The sequence below is a fragment of the Colias eurytheme genome, chromosome 4 (assembly GCF_061535395.1).
Source record: "Colias eurytheme isolate Ceu_HAF_F1 chromosome 4, ilColEury1 Martin Lab GWU primary, whole genome shotgun sequence".
Taxonomy (NCBI): domain Eukaryota; kingdom Metazoa; phylum Arthropoda; class Insecta; order Lepidoptera; family Pieridae; genus Colias; species Colias eurytheme.
Window position 1 is genome coordinate 1,751,547 of NC_142983.1, and position 18,485 is coordinate 1,770,031.

General features: G+C 32.7%; 2 protein-coding genes across 4 annotated transcripts in view; one reads left to right on the forward strand and one right to left on the reverse strand.

Annotated features, from left to right (window-relative positions):
* Hexo1 (beta-hexosaminidase 1) overlaps window positions 1–13,362 on the forward strand; it is a 33,064-nt gene extending 19,702 nt beyond the window's left edge. For all 3 annotated transcript variants that reach the window (XM_090120325.1, XM_090120326.1, XM_090120327.1), the window contains exons 6-16: window positions 3,367–3,530; window positions 6,762–6,870; window positions 7,956–8,077; window positions 8,809–8,943; window positions 9,185–9,290; window positions 9,763–9,938; window positions 10,598–10,696; window positions 11,013–11,133; window positions 11,492–11,584; window positions 12,478–12,625; window positions 13,234–13,362. In XM_090120325.1, the coding sequence (XP_089976451.1) occupies window positions 3,367–3,530; window positions 6,762–6,870; window positions 7,956–8,077; window positions 8,809–8,943; window positions 9,185–9,290; window positions 9,763–9,938; window positions 10,598–10,696; window positions 11,013–11,133; window positions 11,492–11,584; window positions 12,478–12,625; window positions 13,234–13,315 (1,355 nt within the window). In that variant the 3' untranslated portion in view covers window positions 13,316–13,362. The remainder of the gene's footprint in view (window positions 1–3,366; window positions 3,531–6,761; window positions 6,871–7,955; window positions 8,078–8,808; window positions 8,944–9,184; window positions 9,291–9,762; window positions 9,939–10,597; window positions 10,697–11,012; window positions 11,134–11,491; window positions 11,585–12,477; window positions 12,626–13,233) is intronic.
* An 818-nt stretch (window positions 13,363–14,180) lies between these two features.
* Window positions 14,181–15,033, reverse strand: LOC149908751 (chorion class B protein Ld34-like). The gene is made up of 2 exons (XM_090120329.1): window positions 14,883–15,033; window positions 14,181–14,598 (listed from the first exon to the last, which is right to left on the reverse strand). The coding sequence occupies exons 1-2, from the start codon at window positions 14,931–14,933 to the stop codon at window positions 14,221–14,223; spliced, it is 429 nt and encodes a 142-aa protein (XP_089976455.1). The 5' UTR covers window positions 14,934–15,033; the 3' UTR covers window positions 14,181–14,220.
* Window positions 15,034–18,485: the final 3,452 nt, after the last annotated feature.

An 18,485-nucleotide genomic window follows, 5' to 3' on the forward strand; every position in this document is an offset into this window, starting at 1 on the left:
TGTGTTGAAAATAATAGTCCATTTATCGAGAAGGCTTTTCAACATTACGCTACAGTCTATGCGGGCAGTAATTTCAATATTATACAAAAATATATATTTTGAGAGCACCTTGTAAAAAAATAATTTGATTTCCTATTTTAAAAACAAAAAAAAAATGTCTGTGGTGTCACATGTGGGATACGCGATTGGAACGAAGTTCCTTTCGTTTTGATATATTATTATAGGAGGTAAAATTAAACAATCAACAATATTTATTTATTTAGGAGTTAAATGAGAAATGAAATAGGTGAAGAAATGCAAATACACTTTTGCTCTTTGTTGTGAGGAATTTTCGTGTCGCTCGGCTCGCCTAGCCCCCGTAGCCAGCGTACCGCACGATAAGTCAACTTCGTTCCAAAAACAAATCTCGTCATTTTTTAATAGAGGAAAGTCTAGTTTTTTGTTAGAAGTTTGTAAGTTTTTTGTGTAAGATTTTAATTTGATTACCTACTGATATATTTGGTTAAAGGCTGTTAATTACTACTTATAGATGTATGACTGATCAGTAAAAACAATTAACTGATTTAATTTTAGTGAAGTTTTATTTTTATATCCCAAAAACAAAATGGTATTCCATATTTGGTGACTTTCCTCTACATATTGTAATACAATAAACTTTTATTTTACTGTTTCTTAATTGATACACTTATTTCATTCTTTCATTATGGTAAAGTAGTACGAATATTAGAAAGTTCAAACTGATTATTCATACAACTTGCAACTACGTTTATTGATTGCTCTCACTTAGCCTTGGCCTTCCGTTTGTCATGACAATTTGCGGAACGTGTCTCAGATATTATGAATTTTTGAGTTTTAACTCTATTAAAGTGTTGTGGGTTAAATTATGAACTATGTAGTTTTCTGCATACTAACTTGATCTATGTACTTTAGGCCGCGGCTTTTCTCGCTTGGATACCAATTTTAAAACATAGATAAAGGTAATTTTTAGTACGAATAGTATTTGTACCAATATCTCATATCTTTCAAATCAATTCGATTATCAGATTTTTATTTCATAACAATTTTTAAAAAGCAACACAGCTAAAACCACAATAATCGTGCTAATATAATTTTGACGTGCTTGCAATTTTGATGCCGTACAATAAAAAAACTTGACATTGTTTTTCTTTAATCTATCTAAGAATCTTTCTATGTTGACTGATATCAACTCGATATCATTGTATTAAATAATGTCAGAATAATTTATATTTCTGAGAGAAGGCTAATAATAAAAATACATTATGTATATCCATGTTTCCACTTATATTTTGTCTGCTTCAAGTGTGAGCACATCGTACTGGCCTCGATATCTTCTTTGTTTCGAAACCCCAAATTCTTTCTTGTCATTGTTCTCAAGTACTCCGCTACTTTTGAGTTTTGTATATCTCAGATATTCGTGCGTTCTAAAATGTTCTATTCATGGAAATTCTAAAAGATTTATGAATAAAAATATTATGCAAATATAATACGATCGTAAATACAGTTAGCTAGACTAGTTCTATAAATCTTGCATTCAAATTTGATTAGCCAGCCTCGATTTGCATATTGAGTTTTTGTTATGGCCTTCATCTGTACGAATGTTATTAATACTGAAATTTGTCAGTGTGTTTGATAAAATTTCACACCTGAAGCGCTACATGAATTTGATTATTTTGAAGCTGAATTAATCGAATATTAGAACAAAGGCATAAGTTGACCGAGGGGCGAGGATATCATCGGACATTGTAAAAAGAAAACTAAAAGAAAATAGGAATATGACGATAGAAGATAAATATGAAGGTAGATGATAATATTTTCTTACCTGTTGGAAAATTGTAAGTGGAATGGCTACGGGCTATTACTTTTACGCGATATCGGATAAAATTTGCGGGTGTAGCTGGTATAGTTAACATTAAATAAATCATCTTTATAAAGATTTTGGTGATATTAAGTATATTCGTAATGTAAATGAGGTTGAATTTATGTCTATATCGAGTATTAAGATCCTGTTTTATTCAATTTGGCACGTTCTGTGGAATTGTTAATAAGTTTTTGTTGGAATAAATGAGTAGAAATTATTGAAATAAAATAAAATAACGAGTAGAACTGTATGTGTTGGAAATGACTACATCGTTAAATTACTGAATTGAATTGGATATTTCAAGCTTAGAAGTTCTTCTTTTAATAGTGAAAGAAGGTTTCATGATCGCCATTTAATATATAGGAGCTTGGAAGTTGGAAGCTTGCGCTGATATTCCTATTCCTAGTTCACTTTACATAAGGAATAGCTGATATATCTATTCCTTATGTAAAGTGAACTTCTTGTTGTTTATTTATTACAGATCGATTTATTCGTTTATGTAACGTCGTACTTATCTTTTAAAAATAGACTAATTATGGAAAACGTTTATGAAACTTAGATAAGATATAATATGTAATAAACATTGAGTGGGCATAATCCATTTTACACCCACGGAGAACCCTTCTAAAAATAAAAGGGGATTTTTTTTCTAACCTTTAACAGTTTTATTATTATTTTAATAGAAGAGGTAAACGATGCTTATATATTTAGGCTGATCTCTGATAGGCATATCATCAGCGTATCGAATTACAATGTCACGCCGCGGCCGTAGAAAATAGGAGCAAATGCTGAATGCTTATTAGATCGTATTCATGACCTTTCATATATTGAAGTCTCGTTTTGTTGGCTTATTGCAGTAATTAGATCAATGTTAAATATATTTGCGTTAGTATAGTTAAAGCACAAGATTTCTTTAAAATTTTCAAGCGTTTCCTTAAAAAGTAAAAAAAAACATAGTTCATAATAAAAATTGTTTGCATGGTGAACTTCTGAAAATATAGTGAGAAAGTAATAATACTATAGAACTCTACCATCTCTATAATAATTCAATAGAACTCTACCGTTTGATTTTTCATATACCTACGTATTCTTGAACGGTAAGGTATTTCATCCATTTTCCACCAATTTGCATCTCGCTAAATGGACCATATCTAATACAAAAACAATATTTCAATTCCTTTGTTTACTAAGAAAAGTTCGTTCAAACAATCGCGAAAGCAGAGAAAAAAAATATTACCAAAAACAATTATAAACATAAGTAAATGAGGCAATTTATTCAGATAGATTAGGCTGATTCCAGATTCAGTTAAATACTTCGAAACATGTTCAAAACAGCGCTGATTCAGTCCTATGACTGAGGTCTTACAAAAAACAATTTACTTTATTATCATCATCATCAGCCCATATACGTTCCCACTGGGACACGACTCACGAGCCTCCTATGAGCGTTTTAACTCCTACTTTAAAAAAATGGGTGTAAATTCCAGAATTTTCTCTCGACATGGATGAGAGTTACACCATTCGTGCCTCAGCGGTATCCAATGATAAAATAAACGCAACCATCACTGGTAACAACTTCTTCGGAGTTAGGAATGGACTCGAGACTCTATCGCAAATGTTCCTGTTTGATGATATTAGGAACCATCTTGTGGTAAGTACTAAGTACTTCTAAAATGTCAGTAAAATAGAATGATATGATTACTGTCTTATTTTAGACGTTAGTCAGTTTTTAGTTCTATGTATAGTATATTTACTTTCCTGTTGGTATTTAGGACATCTTTTAAATTAATGATATATTAATTTTATGGACCATAAATGTCCAAAATGTTAATTACTGTCTTTATGAGTGGGTATTTTATGAACTTGTTGAAACTAGGGCTATTTAAAATTGGTTTGTTTGTTGTTTTAGGAGACCTTTAAAATTAATTTAATATTATGTTAATAAATTATTATAGCACATAATATTACTAGATATTTAAATATTTATTAGGTACTAATAGACAATTTCATGATTCACGACGAAAGTGCTCGACCAGAATATATTTAAATTGAGATCCTGTAACGAACCTTCTGGTTAGGGAGCCAGGTGCAAATTTGGTTAACTATTTCCTCTCAAGAGATAATTCGTCAGACGCATGAGAGTATAGTATTATAAAGCCTCGTGAACGTCAGCTGGCGCTCGGTTGGGGGGGTGCCTCCCACGCACATAGGAAAAAAAATACATTCATTCATTCATTTCCTCTCAGCTAAAAATTTGTCAAATTGTAGCTAACCCAATATCTCAACGAAAAAAAATAGTCAGCTGGTTACAACATGGTGTATTATACGTCAGCTGGTGTCTCGAACATGAAAGTTAAATTTAAAGAAAAATTTATTTTCCGTTATTTCCTCTCAAACAAAAATTTACCTGATGATAGCTTATATGTAACTGTGGATAAATATATATGTCAGCTGGCTGTATCTTGGTGGAAAAACCGTCAGCTGATACGGGAGGCTACAACCGCTCTTCCCCCCAACCGAGCTCCAGCTGACGTTCACGAGGCTTCATAATACTATACTTTGATGCATTTTACTAATTACCGCTTGAGAGGAACTTGGTCATAAAATCTGCTGCTGGCTCCCGGACCATTCCCCATTTATGTACAGTCCAATTAAAGGAATTATTCATGCGACTGTTTTTGTGAAAATTTTTATATCATGATAAATTATATCTTCAAAAGAGAATTTTCAATTGTATAGGGTCCGTATCTACCCTTATTAGTTCAAAATAACATCCTTAATTTAAATCTTATCGATTTTATTTGACAAAGAGCGAAATAATGCGTGTCTGTACAAATATTTATGTATATGAGTGAGTGATTATTTAGCATGGTTTGTGACCTAAAATGGCTTTAACTGATAATACAGATCGATGATAACAATATTTTTTTGGTTATTTATTTATTTATTTATTCATACTTTATTGCTCTGACAAAACTTAACTGGGAACTTAATCTAATTATAAATTAAAACAAATGGCGGTCTTATCGCTAAATAGCGATTTCTTCCAGACAACCAGACGTACGAAAGGAAGTTAGTTTGAGGAGAGGAATAGGGCAGAGCATAAATATAATAAGTAAGTTGGTTATGTTGATCGTCGGCAAAAACTAAGAATAAAAAAATTAAAAAAATTGTTTACATCGCAAATGTAAACTAAAATTTTTCGTTTTACCAATAAATTGTTTAAACACGCTCGTCCTTAGCCAAGATATCCAACCGATTGATCTGACGCGAAACATAACAAGCTTCAAACCGGTCGGGTTCGCTGACATCACGCCTCATTGCCATAACATGCAAATTGGTTGACATTCGTCCTGGGACCAAAATAAACCGATTTCTTAGCAAAAACTCCATTTGATAACGCTCATAATTCGTACCCGTTTGACCCTATTCCGACTTATTTGCATACTAATTTGATGGGGACATTTGCTTAGGACGGCTCGCTCGATGGCATATTTAGTGGGATATGTTATTTCGGATTATATTGTTTATTCGTTTTGCTTACTTTAATGTATTTTTTATGAGAAACATAGGAATTTGTTTAAATGTTTTTTTTTTCGGGTTAATGAACTTGTGATTTTTATAAACCTGAATGCTCGCGGAATATGAAAGTAGATACAATATCGCTGATAATATTGATTTATAGATAAAGTAGGTTTTAATAACTTATAGGAAATAGGATTAACGTCACATTACTATCAACAGCTTATCTATAATCTAATCTAACAGGGTACCTTCGCCACCTATAGGTACATATATATTTTAGTCAATACTCAATACTTATGAAAAATGTGGATTTCTCATCTCACGTTCACTTTTTATTCAAGCAGACTATGTTGGATTGTAAAATATGAATCTTAATGACCTATATAAGATAGTTGATAACTTGATCTTCAAAATCGTTATTTACCAATTTCATACTAACTGTTTTCTATAATTTATTATGGGAAATCACAAAATTCACACTTTAAAATGGTCACCCGTCATAAAATCCATCAGTCCCCGGAATCACAGACACAATAGAAAATCTATTGTGTCGTGGCCCGATCGGGGCGCTCGGTGGTCATGTACACATATTGTTTGTACCTATACTAATTGTAATAAAAAACCCATACATCACTAATTTTACAATATTTTCTTATCTAGGCTATGCGATGTTGGGCAATATTTTCTTATCTGCAAATTATAGCATATCTACATTGATTATTATTTACGATAATGAATATCATCCTTTTAGCCGTGGTTTAACCATAGTAAAATCGATTTTTGTTTAGGTTTAATTTTTTGTATTTTTTTAAAGACTTACACTCAGTTGGTAACCCTGACTTTTGAGCCAGAGAGTTTGGGTTCGATCCTCACTGTTGATAAATACAGCTAAAAATACAATTAGACTGTTTCCTTGTGTTTGATTTCGGGTTGATTAAAATCATAAAGTCAAGATAATTATATTTTCAAAATACCTATGGATGATTCAAATATTATTAACAAATAACAAGTTTGCCTTGCCAAAATACCGCCATCTCGATCTATTTGTTTTATTTTTTATTATACGTAAAATGAAAATCTTATAGAGATTTCATTGGAGACCGTTACCAACTTCACTTGAGAATTTTTAAATAGAGATTGTATAAAATAGTGACGTAATAGTCAATTTTTATTACCTAAGGCGTGATACTAAACATTTCCGTTCGTAAAAATCATTATATCAAAACAATTCAAGTAATGGAACCTTTAGAAAAAGTTTTTTTTTAATATAAAATCTATTAGAAAAAGTACCTATGTTTGTATAAAATCTATTTCCCAAATGAAAGACTGAAAAAGCAAATATTAATTTAAATTTCAGATGGTCCGGGATATTTACATAACGGACAAGCCAGTGTATCCCTACAGAGGTATTCTTTTGGATACTGCGAGGAATTACTTTACTGTGGACTCTATTAAGGCTACTATTGGTAAGTTGAAATAATATTTATGATATTATATTAATTAAACTAGCTTTGCGCCAGCAGCTTCGCCCGAAAAACCCGCCTAGTTCCCGTGGGAAAAACTATATTTTTGGCTTCAGTATCTATGGTAGAGCACACCCCAAGTACCTACTCTTTTAAAAAATATTAATTGTACAGTTTAACTTGTTTACACAAGTTTTCTTTTACATCTTCAACCATTTAAAACTATTACACTTATATCAAGTCACCCTGTTTAGTATTATATTCCGCGAATTCTACTTGATATCTATTTTAATCGATCATTTTTCGATTGTCGATAGATTGCTTTATTTTTAAATAAATTACTTAGAATAGATAGATAATCACTAAGTTTAAATTTATAAAGAATATAGTCCAGGATCCTTCGCCCATTTTTGCAAGTGATTACTATCGTGCTAATTTTCCGTGAGTAGCTTTATATTGATGATATCTTTATTCGAAAAAATATTTGTCCTACAAAATCTATGGTTTGATCAAAGAGTCTCCTCTTTCCAATGTGTATATCGATAACGAGGTCATCATAAATGATTAAGTACTAACCAGCTGATTTTTTTGTTTTCACTTAGTTAATATTTATGTAATTCAACAGACATATTGTCCTACAAATTGCGTAATGATTCCTTGCTAGATCGAATATACAAATATTCGATCTAGCAAGGAATCATTACAGAAATACTGAAAAGCTGGGCCATCCCGTACTTATTGCATATTTCGTTTTTGAAAAAAATATCTTAAGACAAGTGATAACTGCGTTAAAAACAACCGACTTCAAACTTGCACTTGCAACATTTACAAATATACAGACAAAAATGCTCATAAAATAAAAACTACTGGGCCTATCCGAATAAAATTTTTATGGGACCAATTCGACACCATCCCGCATCGAACAAAAAAAGAATCACGTAAATCGGTTCAGAAACCTCGGAGTAATCGATGTACATACATAAAAAAAAAACATACCGGCCGAATTGATAACCTCCTCCTTTTTTTGAAGTCGGTTAAAAATAGAGAGTAATTTCAGATTAAAATAAAAACTTATTAATAATTTTCAGACGCAATGGCAGCTGTAAAACTGAATACCTTCCACTGGCACATAACAGACAGTCAGAGTTTCCCCTTTGTGTCTGAGAGGAGACCGAACTTGACTAGATATGGCGCTTATAGCCCCAGCAAGGTAAGTGTCAATAATATGTGCTATTAAAATGATAATAAAATATTAGTATATACTATATAGACATTACAGTATAGTGTTCTTGATGTGTCTTATTTATGGATTAATTATAGACAATAAAAATGGCATTTAACATTCCAATGAGAAATTAAAAAAAAAAAAATGGTAGTAAAAACATTTTTAATGAAATAGAAAGTTCAAGTATTAATAAAAATAGCAAGTACTATGTTATTGTTAAGTGTGTCATGGAAAAAAATAGAGCGTGTGTGCCGATCACACGTGTCTGAAGTGAAAATACTTTTGCAAGATTCAGACAACAAAATCGTCTTACTCCATGACGTGACGCGATCTTGAAATTTTACTCTCAACGCGCCTAAAGAAGTTTCAGTTAAAAAATATTCCTGATTAATGCAAGTTAGGACGGATCTTGTTGCAAAGATCAGTAAACAAATAATACTTTTTTCAATGAGAAATTTCTGTTGCAGAGATTAGTAAAAAATATATTTTTTTAAACAAAAAATTGGTTGTCTGTAAAGTCGGTTTACTGACGATAGTTGAACGTGACAACGTCCGATTGTGCTTCTTGTCGCTCGTTCCGCGCTCTCGCTTGCACTTCAAGCCTTACATGGAACGCCTCAGAGCGAGGTAACGCCGCATGAGTCATGTTTTTTCGTGCGTGCAGCCGGCTATCGAATTATAAGACGTTGTCACGTCAAAAAATGTTCCTTTTCCAGGTATACACCCGCGACGCAATGGAAGAAGTAGTACAGTTCGGTTTAGAGCGCGGTGTGCGTGTTTTACCGGAATTTGATGCGCCTGCGCATGTGGGAGAGGGATGGCAGGATACTGGCCTCACTGTGTGCTTTAAGGTATTTCAATTGTATGGAAATTTAGTCATTTGCAAGTGTCAATTTTTTTAATAAAAATCTGTTTCTATCAAGAACTGAGGCACTAAAATATGATACCGAAGTTCGTAAAGTCTATGTTTAGTCGCGTCTTCATACGTTGGCATTTTAGTGTCTTAGTGATTGTAAATATAGTGCAATTCGGTTCCGTGTGTATTTAAGATATGTTTTTGTATTTTTTTATGAAACCAATTGTTTAATTCAGGCTGAGCCCTGGGCATCCATCTGTGTGGAGCCACCTTGCGGTCAACTGAACCCCGTTCGAGAGGAACTGTATGAAGTGCTAGGTGATATCTACGCAGATATGGCTGGTGAGTTATATTACATTCTTACATGAGGGTAGGAAAACAAAATATTATTAAATATGAGGGTAAAATGATATTCCGTATTTGTGAGTAAAACAATAGCGAGTTTTACTTGCCCATTACGGAAAGGTTAATTAAGTGTCAAATTCGACCCAGTAGGTTAGGTTAGGTTTGAACTGCGACCCTCACGCCAGAACCGACTCGCTATTGTTTAACTTGCCGAAACATTTAAGTTAACAGAAAGATTTAAGTGTTAAAATCTATTCAGTAGGTTGGTTAAAACCTATATTGACTGAATGTCTGCTCTTTAAATCAGTCAATAAGGATATTGACCGACGCCCTTAGTCAATAACCTTAATAACCGTCAATAAGGATATTGACTGGTTCAGGGTACATATATATTTAAGGACTGTAACATATATATTTTTAGCGATCACCTAAGTTTCAACAAAAAACTATCACACATTCCACATTCCAGACGTATTCCACCCGGACCTGTTCCACATGGGCGGTGACGAGGTGTCCGAGAGATGCTGGAACACATCACAAGAGATCCAGCAGTTCATGGTGCAGAACCGCTGGGACCTGGACAAGACTTCCTTCCTTAAGCTCTGGAATTACTTCCAGACGAAAGCGCAGGATAAGGCTTATAAGGTTTGTATGGAAATACATATTATATTCAGAATATATAGGACTTTAATAGGGTGTTATTGTTGCTCCATAATCGGGCTCTTTTAACCATAAACGACACTACCCTAAAACATAACACCCGAAAGAAGGTAGTCTATTAAATTAATAAGAAATTAACAACATAAATAGAAGACAAATTTAAAATTGAAATGTTACTGCATTTATTAAATCTATCCACAGTTTAAATAGGCCAACGACGATATCCAGAAGAGCTGGTAGCTAAAGGTGTACATATTTGTTCCTTTAGTACTTCTATGTGCACGGTTTCGCCAATTGATGACATAAGACGAATGCGAATGCATGCATTACATTTTGCGTAGAAACAATCACAACTATCGACGGAGTGGCAACGTCGCAACAGCCGCTCATGAGTTTGTCACGCGGCGTTGCCGTACCGTGGATAGTTTTGATTGTTGCTGCCACTGATTTAAGGAGAAAGGTGTAGTTAGACTAAAAGCACTCCGGGAGCGGAGAGTCTCGATTCGGAGAATCCTCTCGATTGTAACTGATAAACTATACAACAAAATTTAATGATTTTTAACGGTAAAAAATGTAATAGTAAATAAATCAAAATATTATATTCATAACCTTTATTCAGAATTTAATTTTAAATGAATTTACAGGCTTTCGGCAAGCGTTTACCACTGATCCTATGGACGAGCACGCTCACAGACTACACGCATATAGACAACTTCCTCAACAAGGACGACTATATCATTCAGGTAATATTACACTTTTGTACGATATATTTGCGTTTTTTTCGGAATATTTCTTAAAAACAATGTAACGTTAAAAGCGAAGCAATTACATAGATACATAGTTTATTTTTTTGAGAGTATTGTAAATAAATCTTTTCTAAATAAAATGAAAAAAAAAAAACGCCCCGTAATTGCTAAAAATAAATCGATGTTGTAGTTACTGATGACTAATGATAGGGATTTTTTTTAATAATTATTTACGAACGTACAGAATTGTTAAAAATTGTTCGATGATTGATTCATACATACGTTTTGAAACGTGAAAAAAAAAATTCTCCAGGTATGGACCACAGGCGTGGACCCTCAGATCAAGGGTCTCCTTGGCAAGGGCTACAGGCTTATCATGTCTAACTATGATGCACTATACTTAGATTGTGGATATGGAGCTTGGGTTGGTTCTGGTAAGAAACACAATAAATATGTCTTTTTAGTACTTATGAATTTTGGATACTGTAAAAAATTATAAAATTTGGCAAAAAAAAAAAAAAGATTTTTTTGGCATTTTGAATTATATTTTAAGTTCAAAGTTCAAACTTGATAATTCTAAAATAAATTATATTTGTAGTTGAAACTTGAAAGTTAAAATTGTAATTTTTTCAATTTTTATGTCGTTGATATAGGTAATTTAATAACAATGAATATTTTTATGTTCAACCATTTTTTTTGTTTATTTTAGTGTAATCACTTACTTAATATTACATCATGACTTTCAATTATTAATTATTATGTATTACAATAATAATATAAAACAAATTTCAGGCAACAACTGGTGTTCTCCATACATCGGCTGGCAGAAGGTTTACGATAACAGTCCTAAAAAAATGGCTGCTCAGTATCAGGATCAAATCCTTGGTAAGTGCAATAATTAAACGAGTAGGTTTGCAACCAAAAAATATTCTTCAAAGCGTTATTAGATAGAAAAATGAATATTTTTTTCTTAGTTATTTGAAAGACTCGCGAAAAACAGGTCATGAGACTGAGCTATGACGTCGGCTTTTATAAAATGAATCAGTCAAATAATATACATCGAAAAAAATCTAATTAGTTTTTTTTAACAGTGACTTGAGCTTGCGCAGAAGTAAAAAAATATTGCCAGTCATGGGCGTGACAATAATAATCTCAGCAATATATCAGCAATCCGCTCTACATTTCACTTAGCGCTAGACACAAACTGTCTGACTACAAAAAACTTTAGAAAGGTTTAACTTTAAGCGCGGGTTCTCATTAATCTGGTTTTTCGTATTTCACAATACAACTATTAAAGTGACAGATCCTTGGTTTAAAGTTGGACAGTGTTTAAATAGTTTTGTGGTAACACCCGATTTTTGAAGTGAAAACTTCTTTATCGGGGTTGGACAAAAATTTAGTGTAACATTTTTGCGTTGCGCCGTACGAAAGACATTTTTGCGTTACGCCGTACGCGTGACATTTTTGCGTTACGCCGTACGCGTGACATTTTTGCGTTACGCCATACTCGTGACATTTTTAAGGTCATAAAAAAGTTTCACTTCTTACGTGTGTACTAGTACACGCATACATTTTTTTTTAATTTTTGACGGCTGCACGCACGAAAAAATATGACTCATCCGGCGTTACTTCGCTCTGAGGCGTTCCATGTAAGGCTTGAAGTGCAAGCGAGATCGCGGAACGAGCTACAAAGAAGCACAATCGGACGTTGTCACGTTCAACTATCGTCAGTAAACCGACTTTACAGACAACCAATTTTTTAATTTTTTTCCGTACAGGCGGTGAAGCAGCTCTATGGTCAGAGCAAGCGGACACATCAACACTAGACGCGCGTCTGTGGCCGCGAGCCGCAGCACTCGCCGAGAGACTGTGGGCCGAGCCCGGCGAGGGGTGGGCTGCTGCTGAGAGACGGATACTGCATGTGCGGTGAGTGGGGGGAGGGGGGGGTTAAATGGAAAAAGTGGGGGAACAGGCTTAGTGGGGAAAGAGTTTAGTTTGAATGGCTACGCGTTACTGGTCAAACAGAACAAAAATAATTGGCTTTCGAGATAAGAATGTCACAAAAGGATCAACATTCAAGGATCTACAATCTACATTCTCCATTAAAAAAAAAGTTTTGAGAGGTGTCAAGTGACACCCGGATGGAACGAAGTTTCAAAAATAGCTGACTTGCTTTCTATGAGAGAGAGACAGACAGAGAAGCAAGTGCACACCGTGCACGTGTTTCTACCGCAAAAAGTGTCGTTACAACTTTTCGTGAGAATTTTTTCCGTCTAGCTCCCTTTCACAACGCGCGAAGAGAAAATTCGTTCCAAATAATAAATTAGTTTTCATAAATTTTCATACAGAGAGTCTTTCAATGTGATAATTATAAATTAGAAATAAAACACACAGGAAATTTGCCTAGCTGTGCTCAAACCAACATAACAATTTAATAATTATTTTAGAGAATTTTCCCATTACATAAACAACAATTATTATAACTACATACTTGTATAACATTAAATTATAAATAATTTAACTATTATTTACAGAGAGCGCCTGACACGTATGGGAATCAAGGCGGAGTCACTTGAACCGGAGTGGTGCTATCAGAACGAGGGTTACTGCTATTAATTATCTGTGATCATTTATTGTCTGTGCTTTTATAAATATGGCGGGAATTACTAATGTCAACTGTCTTAAATATTATTTGATTTGGCATTTTTCAATTTAAATTTTTTTTAGACTTTCATTATGCCAAGCAATTATTATATTTGTATTTTTTTTAAACATTGATATTGTGATTCCTGTTATATTTGTAAAACAAATTTCAAGTCAAGAATTATACATTAAGATAATATATTTTATGACTTATTCAATGTTAAAATCCAATATCTTATATATAAAAATGAATCGCAAAATGTGTTGGTAAGCGCATAACTCGGGAACGGCTGAACCGATTTCGATAATTCTTTTTTTATTATATTCCTTGAAGTACGAGGATGGTTTTTATGTAGAGAAAACGTAAATATGTACCACGGGCGAAGCCGGGGCGGACCGCTAGTTTGAAATAAAATTAGAGTATGCATTTATGTAATTTTATAGAGTTTTAAACACAATACTCACTCACATTTCTTATATATATATTGCATGAAGTTTTTTGCATATTTTAATGTGCTCTTAATACGCCTTATTGGCATCGAAATAAAGTTTATATTGATGTAAAAAAATAAATATATTTTAGAAGCGAAAAGTATTAAAATTATTCGACATTGTTCTCTGTAATTCCTTATGAGATTATATTTTTATTTAAGTATTAAAATTTTATCGATGTATGGAATAAATAATAATTATTATATTTGTATGTGCTGTTTTATTTTTGACATTTTTGGTGCATCAGAATCCTTTTGGGTGCGACGATTACATAAACAATTTTTAGTGAAATGATTACGAAAATAAATTAAGAATATTTAAAAAAAATCCAATAAAAGAATCACAATCGAAAATAGCTATATATTTAGTCAACAACATTTAAATAATTAATAATACGGCATTATATACGGGAATGCCAGGTCCCTCCTGCTGGCCACTGGCATCTCTTGTATGCCACTGGCAGAGTTAAAGTCGACAGTTCCCATCCCGCATACTGGCAGATCTCCCTGTATTGCCACTGAGCTGACGAATGGCAAAGTGCCAGAGACTGACACTGCCCCATTTATAACCAATCCGTCAGACACAATACTAAATGATGGCGGCGGTAAATTCGATAAAGTTTCGAGTAAAAGTTGCCCGCTAAAACCGCTAGATGGCGCTAAATCTTGGTAACTGCTTCTGGCAACCGCGTACGGGTTTTTCCGTGATATTCCGTATCGTTCCATGCGTGTTGGTCCGTATGTGTAACATTGCGCGCAAGTTTTCTGAAAGAAAATACATAATATATGAATTAGTACTAAATTACTGTAGTAGTCGAAATTTAACTAAAGTATCGTGATCACTAAAATTGTATATTCAATTCAGATAAAATTTAAAAAATGTACAATAGGAAAACTATATATAACTTAATTTTAATCATATGAAATCATAGTTCAAGGACCTATTTACTTTAAATAGAGAAGGTACATCCGTTCTTGGGTCACTTTAGAAAAATACCCCACTACGTACACAACACTATTATAGGCAATGGGACACTTTAATGTCTTACCTCATAAAACAAAACTTGTAAACACAAAACCAACAATGTTTTGGTCCGCATGTTGAACTATTTGATAAGTATGCACTTTATATTGACATTAAATGCTAACCCAATGCCCTATTTATATAAAATTAATATTAAATTACACAATGATACAAAATACTTACGACACGACGTTTTTGTTAACTGCGATAGGTTATTGTATAATTATGGTACCTTCAATTGTTACGAAATGCGTGATAACTTTCTTCCATATTCACACGTTTATGACGCCGACAAAGTATCAATATAATATTATTTCATAACTAATATCTACTATATAGCGTCTTTGTATTCTTTATAATAAACTAGCTGAGCCCGCGGTTTCAGGTGTGGACAAAATCTTTCAAACTACGTTGTTTTTCCTTTTTGTCTCAATAATACATATTTTTCCCATGTTCTACTCTCGCTCTTCAATTACTTTTCCAAATTCATCCAAATTGGCGCTATCTATGTTTTAGCCGTGAAAGTAGTCAGAATTCGACGACAAAATAAACTTATTTTTAGAAAAAAAAATACTGTTCTATTCTGTTCGAAAAGTTTTTAACTCGCTTCTACGATGCCCCAAAATATTTACATAGCCCATATTTGAGTAAAAAAAAGGCATGACAATCAAGAAAATTAAATTGTTAATGTGAATGATATTGATCTATGTTGACCTATGAATTAATAGACGTTATCTATTTCAAACATTTTAATTTCATTCATTAAGTAGGTATGAATGAAAGTGATATCTATTATTTATCGATAATATTATCTAAGTGTAAAGATAGTCTATTAATATAGATAAGGATAAAACAAAAACAACACCATAGATATAATTTACTTATTAAATAATATTACTTAGTAGTAGAAACTAGAAATATTTTTAGTCACAATTTTTATAAAGGCAATATTGAGTAATTGTTACAATATAATGTGTAATAATTTATGAGAAAATTAAATTACAATGCAGTTTAGAATTACAAAATACTCTTCCATTAGTTCACACGTTAAGAATAAATACGTAGAATACTCGTTTTATATTGCAGCACACACAGAAATAATTGAAAAATTTGTTGTTGACGAGCCTCCCGACAAATTTTTCTCACATTTTGTATATTATTAAGTTTTCCTACTTATTTTTATGTTTAAACTAGCGGTCCGCCCCGGCTTCGCCCGTGGTACATATTTACGTTTTCTCTACATAAGAACCATCCTCGTACTTCAAGGAATATAATAAAAAAGAATTATCGAAATCGGTTCAGCAGTTCTCGAGTTATGCGCTTACCATCACATTTTGCGATTCATTTTTATATAATATATAAGATAGTTCAACATTTATATTAACAAAGTATTATGAAAGACATAGACCTATTTATATGACATATTTATTGGGCAAGTTCTGCTACTGTATTATTCTGCTACAAGTATAATAATTAGTAGGTTTACTATATTTTAGAATAACTATCTATACTGCATTATTATTAAATATTTGATACGATTTCTCACTGAGTAATTAGGACCTAAGTCCTAATTATTCCATTGGGTACCTACCTAAGTACCCAATGTTTACATCAAAACAATGTTTTCGAATTTTCTTTTAAGTAGATACTTATATTACGATGACCAAACACACGATTGACGTTGAAACTGACACAACAATTGGATAGAAGATTGCAGTATTCATGGACACAAAAATAACAATAATTATGCGTACTTCCCACAGGAGTATTTTGCGAATTATTAGTGTTTTTAAATAAAGATCGCATACTTTATCAGCAGCATCAGGCAAGCTGCCAGGCCCGCTGCATGACGAGGTTGCCGACCCACCATCTGATATATTCACGTATTTTGGAAGATATTTTCGCACTTAATTTATCAGACGGGTGAACGGTCGAGACCGATTTACTGCGAATTTGGTATCTACAAATATTATTATTTATCACTAATAACAAAATTGTTATTAGGTACAACTCGGTTTTAGTCTTTAGATTTCAAACAGTGCGTAAATACAGTACCTACCTACTTATACCAAATTTTATAAATAGACAATTTAATCCTTCTAAGAATATAATAAATTACAAATAAAGGTAATTTAGATGGTAGATGCTCTATGATATTACTATAGGAGTATAGGAAATGTAGAGTCAGGCCACTGAATAAAAATATTTCGCTGTTATCTTTTGAAATATAACGTACAAGATACGTACAAGCCATAAAACGTTTATTGTGCATCTAACGAATAATAAATAAAAATCCATCCATCGCATGCAAGTCCTTGGAAATAAAATAACAAAATGTACACAATTCCTATCGTTATTTGAAGTATTGAATTTAAATAAAATATCGAACAAAACACATTGTCATCTATACAACATTACATAATTGGGGTTAAGTATAAATTGTTAGTGATTAAATATTTTACAAATTGCTACCCAAGATTTAGGACAACAGTATGTCCAGTTATTTGTTTATTTACGAATTATTTAGATATGCTAACTGGCGTATGTAATTAGGACAGTCAAGTACATTAGATAATGTGGTTCGCGAGAACTGCTCTTATTGCATTGTTTTCTTATCAACAATATAGTTTGTGTAGGCATTCGTAAACAATTGACAAAGTTTTAACTTCTATGCAAGAATTTATGTAGAGGTTCATTACCTTACCATATAATTTATTTAAATTCTAAGGTTTAGGTTGTAAATCGCTTGCAATTAATTTAATATTTTTGTGAGGTTTCTTGTGAAAAATGTGCATCGCTTGCTTTTCGGTAGGTAGGTAGGTGACATAATGCGGAAATTATTTTGACAAATCCACAATATTTGGTTAGTTACGAATGTATTGTATCTAAGAATTTTTGAGTTTGCTGATACTAAAACTACTAAATAAATTTTAGAAATTCGTACAATTTCTGTCACACGTCTTCTGTGTTAAAGAGTTTATCCGGTCTATCTTGTTTTATCCGTTTGAAACTGGATGATTTCTTTGAAATTTGCTGAAATATGCTATGAGTTTACTTATTTCACGTATGACTACGTCTATATTATAAATATGCGTAAATACAAAAAGAAAGAATAGAATTTAGTTAAAAAGGTGCGGGTCAAATGCCGTTGACCAACCAACGCGTTATCGCTATCGGTGTAAAAACGTGCCCCTGACATTCACAAACATTTACTTGTATCTTGTATTGCGATAATTCAATGTACAAAAATTATCTACGATTTTTCCTACTGCCGCCTCAGGTACATGCTCTTAAAATACTCTCAGCGTTATCAATTATTATAACTATAGGTATATAAAAACTATAACAGTTAACAATTCTATATATTCCATATTTACTTTTCATAAATTATAGACCGGGAGATACTGACACAAAATTTCGAGTCATTTGTAACAGGATGGCGGTTCTACAGGGGTCTTAGTACGCAATGACAAAAAGAAAAACGATGGCGTGAACGCTGGTACCGGCGGCTTAGTCGCGTGGGCGTTAGTCGAACTCGTCGGAAAATAGCGAAAGTCAAACGATTTGTAACAGTATGGCACTTATTTTTCCTGTAAGTTTGAGGATCAACAAATATAAATACAAAATT

Bases quoted from the DNA above. Each gene is read 5' to 3' on its own strand.
- LOC149908751 (XM_090120329.1), bottom strand. From the start codon at position 14,933: ATGCGGACCAAAACATTGTTGGTTTTGTGTTTACAAGTTTTGTTTTAT. The intron at 14,599-14,882 runs GTAAGACATTAA...ATTTTCTTTCAG, and splicing joins TACAAGTTTTGTTTTATGAG to AAAACTTGCGCGCAATGTTA.